Source organism: Ranitomeya variabilis, chromosome 2 (assembly GCF_051348905.1).
Source record: "Ranitomeya variabilis isolate aRanVar5 chromosome 2, aRanVar5.hap1, whole genome shotgun sequence".
NCBI classification, from domain to species: domain Eukaryota; kingdom Metazoa; phylum Chordata; class Amphibia; order Anura; family Dendrobatidae; genus Ranitomeya; species Ranitomeya variabilis.
In genome coordinates this window covers 209,127,895-209,148,357 of record NC_135233.1, presented here as the reverse complement: position 1 = coordinate 209,148,357, position 20,463 = coordinate 209,127,895, and the positions used below count along the sequence as shown (strand labels likewise).

At 43.4% G+C, this 20,463-nt stretch overlaps 1 protein-coding gene across 8 annotated transcripts in view; it reads left to right on the top strand.

Annotated features, from left to right (window-relative positions):
- The window catches only part of DENND1A (DENN domain containing 1A), an 851,690-nt gene that overhangs the window by 717,690 nt on the left and 113,537 nt on the right, over window positions 1–20,463 (top strand). For all 8 annotated transcript variants that reach the window (XM_077283539.1, XM_077283536.1, XM_077283537.1 and 5 more), the window contains 4 exons: window positions 13,921–14,022; window positions 14,098–14,185; window positions 14,434–14,474; window positions 19,227–19,298. In XM_077283539.1, the coding sequence (XP_077139654.1) occupies window positions 13,921–14,022; window positions 14,098–14,185; window positions 14,434–14,474; window positions 19,227–19,298 (303 nt within the window). The remainder of the gene's footprint in view (window positions 1–13,920; window positions 14,023–14,097; window positions 14,186–14,433; window positions 14,475–19,226; window positions 19,299–20,463) is intronic.

Here is a 20,463-nt window from a genome sequence, read left to right as displayed (position 1 = left end):
CACTTTACATGTGAGGAGGGGTATACATAATAAAAACAAGTACAATAATCTTGAACAATGTAGGTCACAACTGGTACGGGAGGAGAGATGACCCTGCCCGCGAGGGCTCACAATCATCAAATAAAGAAAAACTTACAATTTTCTACTCTGAACCTAAGTTTCAAAAAAGAGAATACCTTCAGGTGGCTGCATCACTTATGTAAAGTTGGTGAAGACAAGGGCAGGGAATCCAATGCCACAAGACATAAATCTAAAATGAGTTGTGCACCACAAGTGTTTGTGATTTGAATTAGCTCACTATGGTGACTACCCAGGTTTTAATATGATGAGTAAAGAAGATTTTGATATGGCAAGGATCTGGGCATTGGAATTTATTATCTTATCCATGTCTGATCGATGGGAATTTTGGACCCCCGTGATTAGCCATTATTGCCTCTGGCAGCGGCTAGATGTAAATGGTGTATGAAGAAGTGCAGCAAAGTTTCTTACACTGTTGCCGAGAATTACAAATCAACTCCTATTTCTGATCTCGAGAACGGGACTGTTCAGAGCTCCTCCTTCGGATGTTGAGCATATGCACACCTTTGCTTTATTCATTGTCTATGGGAATGGTGGAGAAAGCCAAGTACATCGCTCTGGCGGTTGAATGCATAATGATTATATAAACATGTCTGACATCTCCTCTATATAGAGAAGGTTATCATTGGGAGTCGCAGCAGGCCAACACCTGGCGATCATTAAAGGAGCTGTCCCATCTTTTTCAGAAAAATGTGTTTTGGGTTTTTTTTTTTTGCAATTAGGTTTCATTAAAAATTTGGCATAATTTTCCTTCTATAGCTTCTGTGCTTCACTGTCCTTTGCTGGCTGCAGAATGAGTTGACCAAGAATTCATCAGTCTCCTTATTTATGACCACAGACCACATGTTCAATGTGACAGGAAACAAAAAGCCTGGAAAAGCCAAATGGTGGAAAATTTAGAATGAAAATCAGTAGTAAAAATTATTTTTAGTCCAAACAACATGAATAATTGCAAAAAAAAAATAATTATCCCCAAATGTGGACAACACTTTTAAAGGCTTAAGTCTGCAGTCACTCTATGTGACTACAGATTTGTGAATTCTCCAGTGCTCCAATGTACTTGCTGTCAGGATTCGCCAGGGCTGGGCATGTGACCACATATATGTGATTTGCATACATGCAGTCATGTACCGACTAGACATGTACAGCCTTTTAATGCAAGGAAATTGAGTGAGGCCAGGTATGTCTAGTGGGAATGTGGCTGGAAGTATGCTAATTGAGATCGGAGAATCCCGAAAGTGTGCAGTGTGCTTGCTGTCAGGAATCACAAATCTACAGTCACATAGAGTGACTGCAGATTTGAACCCTAAGTGTGAACAATACCTTTAAGTTACTCATTTATAAGGGATAACATACAACTTATTTAACTCAAGGATCTTGGAGAATAAAAAGGTGAATACAAGCACCGAGTCCTCCTTTGCTAGACAGTAAGTGATTAAAGGGAACCTGTCGCCCCCCCCCCCCCCCAGGCGTTTTTAACTAAAAGAGCCACCTTGTGCAGCAGTAATGCTGCATTCTGACAAGGTGGCTCTTTTAGTTCTGGGTGCTGTAACTGCCGAAATAATCAGTTTTGTTATTTGTCCAAAATACCTTTCTTCAGTCAAGGAGGCAGGCCTTTCCCCCCTGCTGCAGACGCCACACAGCCGCCACTCAAATCTTCTTGGCGCCGGGCACCGCCTCTTCATCGCTGTTTTGAAATGAGCCTGCGCTCTTTTCTCCTGCTTTGGGCAGGCGCAGTGAGCGCTGCCCGTCCTCTCTCCTCATATGCAGTCTAGCTGACTGCGCCTGTGCGGCCGCCCTGCCTGTGAATCCCAGCCCCGCAGTGTCTTCTGATTTATTCTTACTGCGGGGCTGGGATTCACAGGCAGGGCGGCCGCACAGGCGCAGTCAGCTAGACTGCATATGAGGAGAGAGGACGGGCAGCGCTCACTGCGCCTGCCCAAAGCAGGAGAAAAGAGCGCAGGCGCCGGCTCATTTCAAACCAGCGATGAGGAGGCGGCGCCCGGCGCCAAGAAGATTTGAGTGGCGGCTGTGTGACGTCTGCAGCGGGGGGGAAAGACCTTCCTACTTGACTGAAGAAAAGGTATATTGGACAAATAACAAAACTGATTATTTCGGCAGTTACAGCACCAATAACTAAAAGAGCCACCTTGTCAGAATGCAGCATTACTGCTGCACAAGGTGGATCTTTTAGTTAAAAACGCCTGAGGGGGGGGGGGGGGTGACAGGTTCCCTTTAAGCGATTTTGAATAGTATCAAAATGCCCCAAATGTAATCTATTTTTCCAGTATGTTCCTCCTGACTGAATAACAGAAGGTCGTATTTTCTTAACCTGTGACAGGACAAGATCACAGTGAGGTTAAAAGGCCTCTCCCACCTCCTCCCTCCTGTGTTTTTCCTGTCCCTTCAGGGGATAGTCGCATGAGAGGTTGCTCCTAGAGTGAAGATACAAGTGCTTCTCACAAATTTAGAATATCATCAAAAAGTTAATTTATTTCAGTTCTTCAATACAAAAAGTGAAACTCATGTATTATATGGAGTCATTACACACAGAGTGATCTATTTCAAGTGTTTATTTCTGTTAATGTTGATGATTGGAAAAATGAGGAAGTTATCACTAATGCGTTGCTGAGATGGAATATCCTTAACCCCTTCACCCCTGGAGCTATTTCCGTTTTTTTTGTTTTTTGCTCCCCTCCTTCCCAGAGCCATAACTTTTTTATTTTTCCGTCAATATGGCCATGTGAGGGCTTATTTTTTGCGGGACGAGTTGTACTTTTGAACGATACCATTGGTTTTACCATGCCATGTAACAGAAAACGGGAAAAAAATTCCAAGTGCGATGAAATTGCAAAAAAAGTGCAATCTCACACTTGTTTTTTGTTTGGCTTTTTTGCTAGGTTTACCAAATGCTAAAACTGACCAGCCATTATGATTCTCCAGGTCATTACGAGTTCATAGACACCAAAAATGTCTAGGTTCTCTTTTCTCTAAGTGGTAAAACAAAATTCCAAAGTTTGCTAAAAATAAAAAATTGCGCCATTTTCCGATATCCGTAGCGTCTCCAATTTTCGTGATCTGGGGTCGGGTGAGGGCTTATTTTTTGCGTGCCGAGCTGGCATTTTTAATGATACCATTTTGGTGCAGATACGTTTTTTTGATCGCCCGTTATTGCATTTTAATGCAATGTTGCGGCGACCAAAAAAACATAATTTTGGCGTTTTGATTTTTTTTCTCGCTACGCCATTTAGCGATCAGGTTAATCCTTTGTTTTTATTGATAGATCGGGCGATTCTGAACGTGGCGATACCAAATATGTGTAGGTGTGATATTTTTTTTTTTTTTATTTTGATTGGGGCGAAAGGGGGGTGATTTGAACTTTTATATATTTTTTATTTTTTTAATATTTTTAAACACTTTTTTTTTTTTAAATTTTGGCATGCTTCAATAGCCTCCATAGGCTATTGCCCGCCGGAGCCCACCTCAAAGCGGGGGTTCTGCCAGCTGACGTACTATTCCGTCAGCTGGTAGAAAGGGGTTAAAAGTAAAACTTTTATTTAACAGGTTTATAAAGCCTCTCCAGGTTTGTTCTGATGAAGAGGTCCGGCGTGACCATGAAACGCGTAGACTTATAAACCTGTTACATAAAAGTTTTACTTTTAAGGATATTCCGTCTCAGTAGCGCATTAGTGATACCTTCCTCGTTTTTCCTTTCACCAAGTGTCGTCCTCCCGACCGGTATCTGTGCAGCAGCTGATGTATGCTATGTATGTGTTGCCATCAAGCAAATCAGCAAGGTGAGTATATCTCTCCTTTACCTGACACTCGTGTGTTTTGAGATAAGACCCTATTGCACTTGTTTCTTCTTAGCACTTTTCAATGTTGATGATTATGGCTTACAGCCAATGAAAACCCCAAAGTCATTATCTCAGTAAATTAGAATAATTAACAAAATACACCTGCAAAGGCTTCCTAAGCATTTAGAAAGGTCCCTTAGTCTGTTTCAGTAGTCTCCACAATCACGGGGAAGACTGCTGACTTGACAGATGTCCAGAAGGCAGTCACTGACACACTCCACAAGGAGGGTAAGCCACAAAAGGACATTGCTAAAGAAGCGGTCTGTTCACAAAGTGCTGTATCCAAGCATATTAATGGAAAGTTGAGTGGAAGGAACAAGTGTGATAGAAAAAGGTGCTCAAGCAAACGGGATAACTGCAGCCTTGAATGGATTGTTAATAAAAATCCATTCAAAAATTTGGGGGAGGTTCACAAGGAGTGGACCGCTGCTGGAGTCATTGCTTAAAGAGCCACCACACACAAACGTATCCAGGACATGGGCCACAAGTGTCACATTCCTTGTGTCAAGCCACTCATGACCAATAGACAATGCCAGAAGCATCTTACCCAGGCCAAGGAGAAAAAGAACTGGACTGTTGCTCAATGGTCCAAGGTGTTTTCAGATGGAAATAAATTTTGCATTTCATTTGGAAATCAAGGTTCCAGAGTCTGGAGGAAGAGTGGAGAGGCCACAATACAAGCTGCTTGAGGTCTAGTGTGAAGTTTCAACAATCAGTGATGGTTTGGGGAGCCATGTCATCTGCTGGTGTAGGTCCACTGTGTTTTATCAAGACCAAAGTCAGCGTAGTTGTCTACCAGGAAATTTTAGAGCACTTCATGCTTCCCTCTGCCAACAAGTTTTCTGGAGATGGAAATTTCATTCTCCAGCCTGACTTGGCACCTGTCCACACTGCCAAAAATACCAATACCTGGGTTACAAACAATGGTATCCCTGTGTGTGACTGGCCAGCAAACTCGCCTGACTTTAACCCCATAGAGAATTTGTGAGGTATTGTCAAGAGGAAGATGAGAGACACCAGACCCAACAATGCAGACGAGCTGAATGCTGCTATCAAATTAACCTGGGCTTCCATAACGCCTCAGCAGTGCCATTAGCTGATTGCCTCCATGTCACATGCATTTATGCAAAAGGAGCCCTGGCCAAGTATTGAATGCATTTACTGAACATACCTTTCAGTAGGCCAACATTTCAGATTTTAAAATCATTATTTCAAGCTGGTGTTATAAAGTGTTCTAATTTACTGAGATAATGACTTTTGGGTTTTCATTGGCTGTAAGCCATAATCATCAACATTAAATAAACACGTGAAATAGATCACTCTGTTTGTATTGACTCTATATAATATATGAGATTCACTTTTTGTATTGAAGAACTGAAATAAATTAACTTTTTGATGATATTCTAATTTAGTGAGAAGCATTTGTATCTGTGAAGGTTTGTTGTACGGCCTCAGGAGCATCGGGGGTTGTACCAACCTTCCCTGTCAAGCAGTCCAGGGTTGACTCCTCTCTGAGTAGAGGTCTCTCAGACATCAGTTGCTGTATCAGATTAAGGGCTCAGGTGGAATCGGGGGGTCTTGGCCTTCCTTTCCCCCTGTTGAGAGGCCTGGGGCTGACACCTCTCTGGGTAGAGCTCCCTCAGCGACCAGCGCACCTTAGGCATCAATGCAGTAGTAGGCTCTCAGCATTACCAGCTCCCCATGTTCTTGTAATGGCATCAAGAGCTACGGAACGATGAGAAGTCATCACAGGTAAGTTCACTGTATAAATGTTGTCTTGAAGGGCTGGGCCTCTGGGCTGATACTAGCCACATGCCTTTATGCCAAAGCTTGGCCTTAGGCCCCATGTGCTTAGGCCTAGTGCCTCATGTCTTTATGCCTCATGGCTTTGTGCCTCGTGCCTCATGGCTTTGTGCCTCATGACTTTGTGCCTCGAGCCTCATGGCTTTTTGCCTATTGCCTTCGGTTTTGTCCTCTGGCTTTATGCCTCGTGCCTCGAGCGTCTGTCTTCACACTGCTGGACTTGCACTTCACACTTTGTGTGTCTAGCCACAGCCGGTTAGAAAGTCCTCCTGTCTCTGGACCCAGGTCCTGCTTCCTTTGCCACATTCTTTGGAGCTTGGCTTAGCCGAGTAATCCGCCGTGCTCATATTGGCCTAGTATTTTGGTTTTTCTTCTGTTCAGAGCAGGAGTCTCAATTCAGCTATTGCCCATTCTCTGCCTAGTCAGAATTATTCGAACTTGCTAAAATCGGGACTCTTCGTTGTAGTGGTTGAAGGGAGATGAATGTCTATCGAGTTCATCCAATAATACAACAGACTTCTCATCTTGGAATCAAATCCCATGAGGAAGATGCAAATTTCCTCAGGTTGGGGGCAAAGTTCCTCCTGATTCCACAAACTGCTCTTGGACTAGTATCCTGTCAGATTCTAGTACCATAATCTGTCATATTTATCAAGGAAGGCATTCCGACCTCCTTTTACTTTTGCATGAATCAACAGTACAGCATCATGTGGCAGAGAGTCCCATACTGTCACTGCTCTTACATGGGAGACCCCATAGTCTTAGGGTTACTTACAGTTAAGAATCCATAGTCTCACTACTTTCACAGTTGATAATCACCTGTGATTGAAATAAACCTTCTTCCTCTAGATATAGAAGATTGTTCTTATTTACTTTGCGGTCCAGTTATAAAAATATGATTGGGAAGTTGTCAGGCTGTTCCTTCATTTACATACACATGGTAGTCGAATCACCTTTTAGACCTTTATTTTCTCCAGACTGAGTGAACCCAAGTTTGATAACTTGTCCTGGTTACCAGAAAAAAAAAAAATTGGCAATCCTATACCTGCATTGACTTGTATAGAGGAAGAGAGTCAAGTGGGGTCTGTCTCTTGTGGGAAAGAGTTCTTCATACCAGCCCTCAAGTGTTTGCAAGGTTGCCATGAGAGGTGGTGAATTCTCCTTCAATGAAAGTTTTCAAACAGAGGCTGAACAGACATCTGTCTGGGATGATTTAGTGAATCCTGCATTGAGCAGTGGGTTGGACACGATGACTCCGGAGGTCCATAACAACTCTAACATTCTAGGATTCTATCTATTAGAAGCGAGCCCCAGATATAACAAATAAGTACATGATTTTCTTCCTATGTATGTATATGGCACAACCATTGGTAAGTGCATTTATTTAGGCCATTTTCATAAATTCCAGTGTCCTATGTCGTTATCATCAGCACCACCGGAGGGATGATCTATGCTTCTTTATTAGGTGGTTTGAAGATGAACCCAGCGTTGGTAACAGCAGAGGATAATGCCCAGCCCTTACTTGTGGCTTAGAGATTTAGGGACTCAGAATAGACGTACGTGGGCTCCTGGGTTGGAATGTATTAGCGTCACAATTCTTTTCCCATGTATCCATACACTGAGGTTTTTGGTTTGATCTTTCGTCAATCCAATGCCTCTGACCTGCACGACTCCTTGTGCCATGGTAGGCTGGTCTGTAACCAAGGTTTAGTCTGAGCCCAGGAGAACCGGTGAAAGACCAGTCCTGTGTTAGTAAGCACATGCGAGTTTATTTTCTGTCTACAACAGTCCTCATTTCGGTTGTGGTGGTGGCTGTCACCATGCTTTCTGTTAAATAAGAGGTGCTTAAAGTCTATCCTACGGCTGTGGTGTTATAAGTATAACTCATCCAACAGTTCACTATTGATGTTGGTGTACAACAGGGGAGTCGGTCGCTGTTTTCTGCTGTATATTCTGTCTACCACATTTATGCTGAATATTGCCATTATAGATATATATCAGGCACTCATTACACGGTGATTAATCTTCGCAGATATCGAAAATTGTCTATATTTTCTTCTGATCTTACAGATCAGTTAAGGTACCTTCACACGAAGCGACGCTGCAGCGATAGCGACAACGATGCCGATCGCTGCAGCGTCGCTGTTTGATCGCTGGAGAGCTGTCACACAGATAGCTCTCCAGCGACCAAAGATGCCGAGGTCCCCGGGTAACCAGGGGCCGCGCTTAGTAACCCGATGTTTACCCTGGTTACCAGCGTAAAAGTAAAAAAAACAAACAGTACATGCTCACCTGCTCGTCCTCCAGCGTCTGCTTCCTGACACTGACTGAGCTCCGGCCCTAACAGAAGAGCGGTGACGTCACTTTCACTTTAGGGCCGGCGCTCAGTAAGTGTCAGGAAGCAGACGCTGGGGGACGCGCAGGTGAGCATGTACTGTTTGTTTTTTTTACTTTTACGCTGGTAACCAGGGTAAACATCGGGTTACTAAGCGCGGCCCTGCGCTTGGTAACCCGATGTTTACCCTGGTTACCAGTGTAAAACATCGCTGGTATCGTTGCTTTTGCTTTCAAACACAACGATACACAGCGATCGGACGACCAAATAAAGTTCTGGACTTTATTCAGCGACCAGCGACATCACAGCAGGATCCTGATCGCTGCTGCGTGTCAAACGAAACGATATCGCTATCCAGAACGCTGCAACGTCACGGATCGCTAGCGATGTCGTTTCGTGTGAAGGTACCTTAACTTTATCTAGCCTAGTTCTTGCCCGTGATTTTGGTGCTGAGAGCCCTTCCTTCTGTACCCACCCTTGTGCTCTTTATCTGTCATTAGTCATTACTACTGTGTGCTGTCTGGAGGGATGTGTGGGGAAAAAAGGAATTAGACCTACCGCTAATTCGATATACAGGTAGTCCTTCAGAACAGCACCCTTATTTCCCCTTCCTTGACTTGCAAAAAAAACGATCTTCCTACAGATCATCCATCAAGTTGCCATGGCTCGAGATTGAGCTGAAGGCCGATAAAAAAGGTCATATGAGGTCTAGTGGCTCGTATAGACCATTTGCATCCATCCTTCAGTAGTAATTTTGAAAAACATCTGAGGGTGGAGGTGAGATTGTCCTTTTATCCTCTCTCTGATCCTGTCTTGTCATAGGTCAAGGAAAGACTATCTCCTGAGGGACTACCTGGAAATGGAATTATCGGTAGCCCTAATTCCCTTTTTTCGGCCCTTCGTCTCCGTGCACATCACTGGCTCCAACACCTGAATACAATGAAAACATTCCATTTTAATTTACAAAATGTATCAAATAAATGTTATTCTTACAGATTGTGTTCCCACCTCGCTTTTATTTTACCCGATAGACATGGGCGTACATGGGATCTTCAGTGAGCCATTATTCGGCTTTGAGAACATATACCATGCAGATCGTCTCTTCTAATACTTTGTAGCACTGACAATTCCAGGTCTAATGCAGGTGTCTATTTAATACACACATTACTTGTGAAGCGATCAGATGCGTTCTCAGAACCGAGGCAACGCTATTCAGCAGGTAAAGAATATCCGTGGCCTTTTTTCTATGTACCCCCCACCGGATGAATAACTAAACTAGTAAATTATTATAATGTATGCAGACTTTTTCACATCAGATTTGTCAATAGCGATGTCTTGCCAGTATAAAGTGTATCACAGAATGAGAAGAAATAGCATTCATAAAACATTTATAAGTGTAGCACAAGTAGGGCTGAATGTTGGCAGTTTGTTTTGCGAAAAAATAAATTAGCATACAAAAAAACTAAAAGACCTTGGAGTAATATTAGTGATGTGACTGTTGTGCTGAAATCTGACATCTATCCTTATGTGAGCGATCTTGTGAAATAATTATGAAAACTTCGTGGGCAAATCTGAATGAAGAAATATGTTGGGAAAGAAGGATGTGGATCAGAATATAATCAGTAGAGAAGAGTAGAACCTCGGCTGCAGACCGGCTCATCTCCATTTTTCGGACAATTTTATGTTTTTATTTCAGTGGAGAATGATTTGCGTTGTTAAAAAGTAAATTTAGCATGAATGTGTACTTGGCTATCATTCATATCGTACTTATGTGACTTTTATAGTGATGTACGCAGAGATGGGGCCCCATAGCAATACATAAAATGGGTTCACCACTAGGCTATGTGCACACGTAGGAAAAGTGGTGCAGAATTTTCTGCACAAAATCCACATCTCCTGGCGGAATCCGCAGCTGCGGATTTGCAGCGGTTTTTATGCGGAATTGATACGCATTTTGTGCGGATTTTCTGCGTTTTTTGCCACTGCGGATTTTTAACATGGATGGGGTGCAGAAACGCTGCAGATCCATACAAAAGAAGTGACATGCACTTCTTTTCTTTGAAATCCGCAGCAATTCCGCACTGATTTTTCCGCACCATCTGCACAGCTATTTTTTTATCCCATTGATATACATTGTACTGTACATCACAGTGCGGATCTGCAGCGTTTCTGCGTGGAAAAATCTGCTGCGGATCCCGCATCGTGTGCACATAGCCTTATGGTTCAGAATTTTGTCACCAACGATAGATGACCCCAAAGGCTGGGGCTACACTGCAACTTTGGCCACGACACTACATTATAACGAGTGTGGCCACATTATGACTCAGAGGGTACTACGACCACGACAAGCAAGTAACAAAAAGTTTGATTCGACTTGCTTGTCGTGGTCGCACTTGTATTGCTCTGCAATGTAGCAGCGACACCTAGCGAACTTTGGCTGCTCGACAGGTGTCATTGTCAAAGTCGCCGTGTAATCCCTGCCTTATGTTTGTTTCTTGCTCCACTTGTTTCCACCTCCTTGCTTGCATTACCCCTTAATGACCGGGCTGTTTTTCCATTTTTGGATTTTATTCCTTTTCTTCCAAGTGCTATAACTTTTTTTATTTTTCCAGCGACATAGCAGTGTGAGGGGTTGCTTTTTTTTCTGGACAAGTCATATTTTTGAATGACACCATTCATTTTATCATTTAATGCACTGGAAAGTGGAACAAAAATTCCAGTGCTGTTGAAATTGCAAAAAAAGTGCAATTCCACAATTTTTGTTTAGGTTTTTTTTATTCGCAATGCTCACTATATAGTAAAACTTGACTTGGCAATATGATTCTCCATATCTGCACGATTACGCAGATGCCAAACTTTCTGTTGCAACAGCCAGAAAAAACAAATATACACAGCACTGCTATGTATAGAGAAAATGACAATCTCCTGTGAATTCCAGCTAAACGCTGGAGAATCATGATTGTGAGTAGCTGGCCATGGACTAAAGACTTGTGGACCAGTGGACATAGAGTGGACTCCATGGCACTAAAGGATGTGGACTTTTCCAGCATGGAGCACCGGTTACGTTGATCTTATCGTTGTGTATTATTAGAGATTTGCTTGCTCGTCAGTTTAAGGTGCACAAATCTCTCCTGGAAAGTATTGTGCCTCAAGAATCCATTTTTCTATTTAGTGACAGTAAGCAGAGGAAGATGTGTGGGCTTCATCTTATGTGTACATAAGGCCAGACAGGAGATTGGTAAAGGGCCTCAATTAAGCCATTGTTCTCACGGTCGCTAATCCCATTGTGTGGATGGTGATAGTAGACCCAGTGGAGCCTTCACCATAGACGATCTTGCATGCAGTCCCAGGTGATGTGGCTCAGCCTCAGGAAAATACCTCCACCACTGCACAGTTAGCTTTGGGGCGGTTGTTTCCTGAGGGATTGGCTCAGTTCCAGAGGGCGGCTTGGGGTATTGAGGACACTGACGCGGAAATGGAGGGGTTGTTGCTGGCTGGAGCTGGATACCTGTGCTATGGTCATGGTATCTGTCTTCTGGAGGAGCATGCACTGTGACTACAGATTATACTGGCAGGAGATACAAAAGCTGTGGGCCAACCAAAAGTTTGGAGACACAGTGGTTATCGTCTGGTATGGGGGCAGTGGAACTATCAGCCTCGGGTTGGGATCTTGTGGACTGGGTGCATTGTATTTTGGCAATCTACCCAGAGTTGCCATGGACGTAAGGAATAAAAAAATAATTGCATCGTTAACCTGCCTAGCTGATTATTACAACCCACAACCTTCACAGTAATGACAAGCACGGAGGTCTTTAGCAGACCCCTGGCTGTCATGGCAATGCATCGGCGCTGCACGATCACGTATGATAGTCACAGGATCAAGTGGGTGGTCACCGGATTCTTTGGTGGCGTGTGTTTGGGCTCTTCTGCACAATTATCTTGTATGTTCCTCCTGGTTGTAAAGAACCTAAAAATTAGCACTAAATTGGGAAAAAAAATCCACGTCTCTAGAACAGTATGGTGGTGGCGAATTAAAAAAAAAAATGGAATACTCCGAGTAGAGGGACCCAGTGACAGTTCCTCTACAAGGTATGTGCAAATTAAGTTTTTTTGTGGCACAAAAATCCATTGTGGTTTTCAAGAGGAATCCAACTTGGTTTTTTTTAACACCTTTTTTTACTTTATTTCTTCACGCCTTTTTTTGCAGTCTTTAGACTTGACAATATCAAGATTCTAACAGATTCCAAGAGAAATCTACTATATAATTGTCTAAGGGTCACTTCCGTCTTTCTGTCTGTCCTTCTGTCTGTCTGTCTGTCACGGATATTCATTGGTCGCGGCCTCTGTCTGTCATGGAATCCAAGTCGCTGATTGGTCGTGGTAAAACAGCCACGACCAATCAGCGACGGCCACAGTTCAGCGGAAAAATGGCCGCTCTTTCCTCCCCGCAGTCAGTGCCCGCTTATTTACTCCCCTCCAGTCTGCCCTCACACAGGGTTAATGGCAGCGGTAACGGACCGCGGTGTAACGCACTCCGTTACAGCTGCTATTAACCCTGTGTGACCAACTTTTTACTATTCATGCTGCCTATGCTAATCTAATGTTAAAAATAATAAAAAAAATAAAAAATTGTTATATACTCACCGTCCGTCGGCCCCCGGATCGACAACAGGCCTTTCCTGCTCGCGACGCTCCGGTAACCGGTCCATGCTGCGATCTCGCGAGATGATGACTTAGCGGTCTCGCAAGACCGCTACGTCATCATCTCGCGAGACCGCAATGCACTCTTGAGACCGGAGTGTACGAGCAGCGTCGGTAACCGCTTCGCTTGGATCCGGGGGCTCCGGAAGGTGAGTATATAACTATTTTTTATTTTATTTCTTTTTTTTAACAGGGATATGATGCCCACATTGCTATATACTACGTGGGCTGGGCAATATACAACGTGGGCTGCGCAATATACAACGTGGGCTGCGCAATATACTACATGGGCTGTGCTATATACTACGTGGGCTGTGCTATATACTACGTGGGCTGTGCTATTGTTTGGATTTTTGGAACAAATCTGCTTCGAATTCCACTTACAAAAAAACCCCACATCTCTGCTCTGTGGTTTAACCAGGGATGCGTTCTCTCTACAAGGGTTGCAACACCACAATCTGCCTCCATATAAGCGCTAAAATATTGGCATAGTTGGGTTACCAAGCCGTTAAAGGGGTTTTCCTTTAAGTTCCTAATCTGCCACTTCAAATTTAAAAGGAACATGGTACTGAGGACTTGACATGTGTCCTGATGACCCTTTAAATACTCAGCCAAAAAACACTTTCTCTAAACCCCCCATATTCCTTAGACAGATGTCCGACAAACAATGGTTTGGGCAATAGCTCTCTCTCGCGACTTCCCATGCACAGGATCCCATTGCCACATCACTGGTAATAAAATAGTGACCGCTGCAGCCAACTGTCTATTGCCATCTACCTTGACATCACTGATCGGCTGCAGTGGTGTGTTGTGGATAGGACGTCACCGCTACAGCCATTGCCCAAAGTTATACTGCTACAGTTGTGGTTACTGAATTGCTAGAGACGGGTTGTTAATCGAGGGATCCAGTCTGACGGCCATATTTACTGGGAAGGGAAATCTATCCTCTTATCCACATTGCACAAGAATAAGTAGAAATTATGTTTTATCTTTTACCTTCCTGTGTTACTGAGCAAAAGTTACACCAAGAAATCTCATCTCGCGTAGAAGGAATTAAAGGTGGAATTTACCCTGGTTCTGAATACTGCAGACAACCCATTGACCCATTTTGCCCCCTTTAAACTTTTGTCTGTCTGCCCCCGACAGGAGGAGCCAATTACCTTTTGTGAAGAAACATTTGTGTCCCATCGTTCCAGCGGGATGAGACCGTTCCTTCAGAATGCAATTCAGCTTCAGCTATTTAAACAGGTACGAGATTGGAGAAAACCTCTCCGAATGGCTCCGCTACTTATAATAGCCGCGTTTAATCCATTTCTCCTCTAGTTCATAGATGGGCGTCTTGACCTGCTGAACACTGGAAATGGATTCAGTGATGTCTTTGAAGAAGAGATTAATATGGGCGAATATGCAGGTAAAGAATATCGGTGCCTATTAGATGTAGCCCCCTTACTTCTATTATTCTACCCGCCATTGTGTGGACGGCATCCTCAAATTTAAGTATATCTAGTGCAGTTGGAAACCGCACAGAAATCTTTTATTTAACCCATTTCCAGCTTCTATTTCCCTGATTTTTAGCTCATCTTGATTATTTAATTTCATCTTTTGCTACTTACTTTGGGTTTATAGCCATTTAACCTTTTTTCACCCTCATACTTGCAGGTAGTGATAAGCTGTACCATCAATGGCTGTCGACGGTAAAAGTAAGTATGCAGTGCCCTGACTTTGTGGTCTAATATATTGTGTAACATACACTACCTGTAAGTTTGTATTTCTTTAATGTTAAAAATCACTTTTTTAAGGACATTTCTGATGAAAATCACCACAATGAAAAAAGACTAGCTCTGACTGATGCACATGCAGCATTTTGGACATTTCGGGAGCCCCTGTGCTATCCAGTGCTAGTGGAACATATGAGCACATGGCAGCACTGTGACCTGGCCCCAGGGCTCGCTGTCCAATATGCAGATGACACATCCTAGGTGGTCTACAATCTCTGCAATAGTCCAAGATTCGAGGCTGGGAGGGCATCAATCCACTGGGTGCTTGTGCAACTACTCCGACTTCTACAGGTACCTGTAGGTTTGTGCCTGGCAATGTTCCTTCCAAGAGAACAAGACCCATCTGAGATACTGCAGTAGTTCCACGGTGCCTGTTATTTCTCCCACTGTCTCAGATCGGCTTCTGTGTGCACCTGGAAGGAGATCGGCTTCTGCGTGCACCTGGAAGGAGATCGGCTTCTGTGTGCACCTAGAAGGAGATCGGCTTCTTTGTGCACCTAGAAGGAGATCGGCTTCTGTGTTCACCTAGAAGGAGATCGGCTTCTGTGTGCACCTAGAAGGAGATTGGCTTCTGTGTGCACCTAGAAGGAGATCGGCTTCTGTGTGGACCTAGAAGGAGATCGGCTTCTGTGTGCACCTAGGAGATCGGCTTCTGTGTGCACCTAGGAGATCAGCTTCTGTGTGCACCTAGAAGGTGATCAGCTTCTGTGTGCACCTAAGGAGGAGATTGGCTTCTGTGTGCACTTAGAAGGAGATCTGCTTCTTTTTGCCCCTAGAAAGAGATCGGCTTCTGTGTGCACCTAGAAGGAGATGGAAGGAAGGAAATCCTGAAAACATGACCTGTTGTGGGGTCTTAAGGACTGGAGTTGAGAAACACTGACCTAGAAGGAGATCGGCTTCTGTGTGCACCTAGAAGAAGATGGGCTTCTGTGTGCACCTAGAAGGAGATCGGCTTCTGTGTGCACCTAGAAGGAGATCGGCTTCTGTGTGCACCTAGAAGGAGATCGGCTTCTGTGTGCACCTAGAAGGAGATCGGCTTCTGTGTGCACCTAGAAGGAGCACGGCTTCTGTGTGCACCTAGGAGATCTGCTTCTGTGTGCACCTAGGAGATCTGCTTCTGTGTGCACCAAGAAGGAGATCAGCTTCTGTGTGCACCAAGAAGGAGATGGGCTTCTTTGTGCACCCAGAAGGAGATCGGCTTCTGTTCACCTAGAATAGTGTTTCTCAACTCCAGTCCTCAAGACCCCACAACAGGTCATGTTTTCAGGATTTCCTTAGTATTGCATAGGCGATGGAATTAATGCTTGAGCAGGTGATGAAATTATCACCTGTGCAATACTAAGGAAATCCTGAAAACATGACCTGTTGTGGGGTCTTGAGGCCTGGAGTTGAAAAACACTGACCTAGAAGGAGATCGGCTTCTGTGGGCACCTAGAAGGAGATGGGCTTCTGTGTACACCTAGAAGGAGATGGGCTTCTGTGTGCACCTAGAAGGAGATCAGCTTCTGTGTGCACCAAGAAGGAGATCAGCTTCTTTGTGCACCTAGACGGAGATCAGCTTCTGTGTGCACCTAGGAGATCGGCTTCTGTGTGCACCTAGAAGGAGATCGGCTTCTGTGTGCACCTAGAAGGAAATCGGCTTCTGTGTGCACCTAGGAGATCGGCTTCTGTGTGCACCTAGAAGGAGATCGGCTTCTGTGTGCACCTAGAAGGAGATCGGCTTCTGTTCACCCAGAACAGTGTTTCTCAACTCCAGTCCTCAAGATCCCACAACAGGTCATGTTTTCAGAATTTCCTTAGTATTGCATAGGCGATGGAATTAATGCTTGAGCAGGTGATGAAATTATCTTCTGTGCAATACTAAGGAAATCCTGAAAACATGACCTGTTGTCGGGTCTTGAGGACTGGAGTTGAGAAACACTGACCTAGAAGGAGATTGGCTTCTGTGTGCACCTAGAAGGAGATAGGCTTCTGTGTGCACCTAGAAGGAGATAGGCTTCTGTGTGCACCTAGAAGGAGATCGGCTTCTCACTGATGTAGCTCGTTGCTGCCTGTTTTCACCCATTGCCCTGGTCACTGCAACGGAGACCGAGTGCTGCCTGATCTGCTGTATATATGGAAAGTTCCACCCAATATTCCTATCACCAAATGTTTCTGGATGAATAAGAGAGATGCACCCAATAATCACAAAAGAAACCAAAAGAAAAATGTTTCTAAAAATATCTCACAAATATATCAACTTTATTAAATATAAAATATCATAAAAAACAGTGTAACTCAATGTAGAGCTAACAACAAACCTCCCAAGGCTATAAACAGTATATAGTTAGTATAACCCATATATCTTTTTCTTATTGGTTAACATATACCGTATTGAAAGGGAATTTTAAATGTCGACTTAACTATTGTATTTACATGTACTGTAAGGATCATGCTAAATTAGGGGTTTACATTCATAGAGACAAAAGCTACAGCTAAGGAAAGAAAATTCATTTGTTAAAAAAACAGAGACTCTAGGGTTAAATGATCGCAATGATTTAAGCCCTTTTTTTTATATTCAGCACAAACTAGTGTCTTACATTGTAATAAAACCGGAGCCAGAAGAAGCATGTACTTAGGCGAAACGGCTGGCTCATTTACTTTGTGTCTCTCTGTTCCCCGCACTTGGATGGATCGAATTGAACTTCTTTCTCATTGAATTGCCAAAGGACAATGCCGCTTTCTACATTTTCTTACTCTACTCCGTTTTTTAAGTTGGATCTTTTTTAAGCTGAGCACCCCAGGATCTGAACATGCACTCCGAATATTTTGATTTTCTGGATTTTTTTTTAATTGTGTGGTTTTTTTTTTTTGGTTTTTTTTTTTTACTATAGTTCCCTATATGAACTGTGAGACCAACCCTTAATTAACCTACACTGAGATCATTCATAAATACACTCTTACCTGTACTTACAGCCTGTGTGCAGTCATTGGAAATGAAAGCCCCTGCTCCCTTCTTTGAGAAAGATTCTTTTTTTTCTGTTGTAAAAGCTCCACAATGTGTATAATCGGAAAACACACTATTGTTGAGGTTACAGTCATGTCACATTGACTCGGGAAACTTTTGCTATTGGAAAGATGGAACAGATGGTGCTTTGACTCAGAGGTGCAGAATTCAGAAGTAAAATGGTACATAAATTTAAGATACATTATTACTAATAAGTCTATATTTAATGAGTAAAGTAATTATTATCAATGATAATTATTCTAATTACATGTAATTGAGCTGCACAATTCATTACTATAAATATCTCTATAGAACAGTTCAAACAGTGATGTGAATAAAAGGCACAGCCCAGGCCGAATCCTGTAACAAAACGCTATTAGTTTTTCAGACTCTTTTGCCTTAAAAAGCTAAATTATAGCAGCAGCGTTTTAGCATCTGTTTCTGGCGTGTAAGTTACATATATTTGTGACCGTCTGCTATAGCAGAACATCTTATATTACATTTATTTATATATTTCCCCTTATTATTGTATGTATTATTTTTACTGCATATTTTTTATTTCTCCCTGTCCTCCTCCTGCTCTTCCTCCTTTTTCTCCATTTTCTTATTCCTTCTTTTACTCTTCCCCATCCTCCTCCTCCTCTACCACCTCATTTTCCCCCTCCTCCTCCACCACTTCCAAATCCTCCACCTCATTTTCCTCCTCCCTCTTCTCCTCCTCCTTCTCTTCATCCTCTTCCACCTTCTCTTCATCTTCTTCCACCTTCTCTTCATCCTCTCCCTCCTTCTATTCCTGCACCTTATCTCAATCCTCCTATTTTTCCTACTATTACTATTCCTACTTTTTTTCTTTCCCCCTCCTTCTTTCTCATTCTCCTCCTTCCACTCATCTTCCTTCTACTCATTTTAAAACTCATCCTCACATTCCTCCTTCTCCTCTTCCTTCTCCTCCCTACTTCTACCCTGCCCACTCCTTCTGCTCCTCCTCCTTCTCTTCCCCTCCTTTTACTCCTTCTCACCCTTGCTTCCTCCTCCTACTCTTCTGTCTCCTCTACCTCCTTCTCTTCCTCCACCTTCTCTTTCCCCTTTTAATTCTGCTCCTCCTCCTACTCATCCCCTCCTCCATTTACTCTTCACCCTTGCTTCCTCCTTCTACCTCCTCTACCTTCTTCTCTTCTTCCTCCTTCTCTTTCCCCTTTTAATTCTGCTCCTCCTCCTTCTACTCATTTTCTCCTTCATTTACTCTTCACCCTTGCTTCCTCCTTCTTCTCTTCTACCTCCTCTACCTCCTCCTCTTTCCCCTTTTAATTCTGCTCCTCCTCCTTCTACTCATCCCCTCCTCCATTTACTCCTCTTCACTCTTGCTTCCTCCTTCTTCTCTTCTACCTCCTCCATCTCCTCTTTCTCCTTCTTCTCTTTCCTCTTTTAATTCTGCTCCTCCTCCTTCTCTTCCTTCTCCTCCTCCCCCTCCTTTTACTTCTCCTTGTTCTCTTCCCACTCCTCCTACTAATCATCCTTCTCTTTCCCCTCGTTCTGTTCTTCCTCTTTCTACTCCTTCTCGTCCTCCTCATCCTATACATCATCTTAATTATCATCCTCCTCCAATAACTTTTTTCTCATGTTATTATTCTTTCATATTTTTTTCTTACATATTGTTTTCCTTTTTTATTCTTCTTTCTTTCTTACAGAAAGGAAGTGGGGCCTTTCTTAACACCATGAAGACCAGAGCTAATCCAGCCATGAAGACTGTCTACAAGTTTGTAAGTACCAGGCTAAGGACAAGAGCCATGCCAGGGACGCTCTACCACTGCGCTGTCATGACTTTCGTAGGGGGCACACTGTTGTTTCCATTGACCCCATGATATATTTATCAGACGCAGAGGTCTCTGCCCAGTAACCTTACATTATTTATATGGTAAGGCTGCAGACAGAGCTATGTATTGCTCATTGATTATGCATTAGCATGATAATAGAATTTTCCTTATTATTGGATTATTTCTGCTTGTGAACACGAGGAATATTTTAGGCAGTTGGGTTTATGGATTATCCTACACTTCCCCATACAATTCTCTGCCTTAATGCTATGAATTATTAATGTTACATTGGACACCCCAGTTCTTCAGTTTGTGTACATTGTGGTGTATGCAGTCTCTGTTATCAGCCACTTTATTAGCATTGGTTATAGTCTCCTTATACTTACACACCACTTGCGGATCTGTGGGATATCCTGGACTAAACATTGATGGTCCTTAAGATGTGCGATCACTGTTATATGTGGGGTCTGACCCTTGCTGATCATCAGACTGTTCGTTACCGACCCCCATTGCTAGCGGAGGGTTCCAAGGTTCTGACTTCTCACTATCATACATCATTGTCCTACTTTTAAGGAAATCTGCCACTAGGTTTTTGCTATTTTATCTGATGTAGGGGCAGAGACCTCAATTCCAGTGACGTGTCACTTTCTGGGCTGCTTTGATAAAATCCCTGTTTTTTCTGCTGCAGATCCAGCACTTCTCTGAATGCTGAGTTCTGTATAACCCCGGCCACACCACTGATTGGCAGCTTTCTGCCTATGCATAGTGTACACAGAAACTTGTCAGTCGGTTATCGGGGACGGGGTTTTGTAAAGCAGGAGGACTGCATGTCACAAGACAACTTGTCCTCTACTGATAATCTTCTGCTGATAAAACACTGATTTTATTGAAACAACAACAATCAGGTTCTCTGCAGCAATGTGCCATCATGGTGCTCTCAGATGAAATAGTAACAACCTGGTGACAGAATCCCTTTAACCCCTTCATGACGTATTTGTACGTCATAAGTCTTGTCCTCTAGTTTCATGCGGGCCTCGATGCTGAGCCTACATCTTTCCCCCACACATGAAAGCTGATGTAATAAGCTGTCATGTGACTTTAACACCCGCGG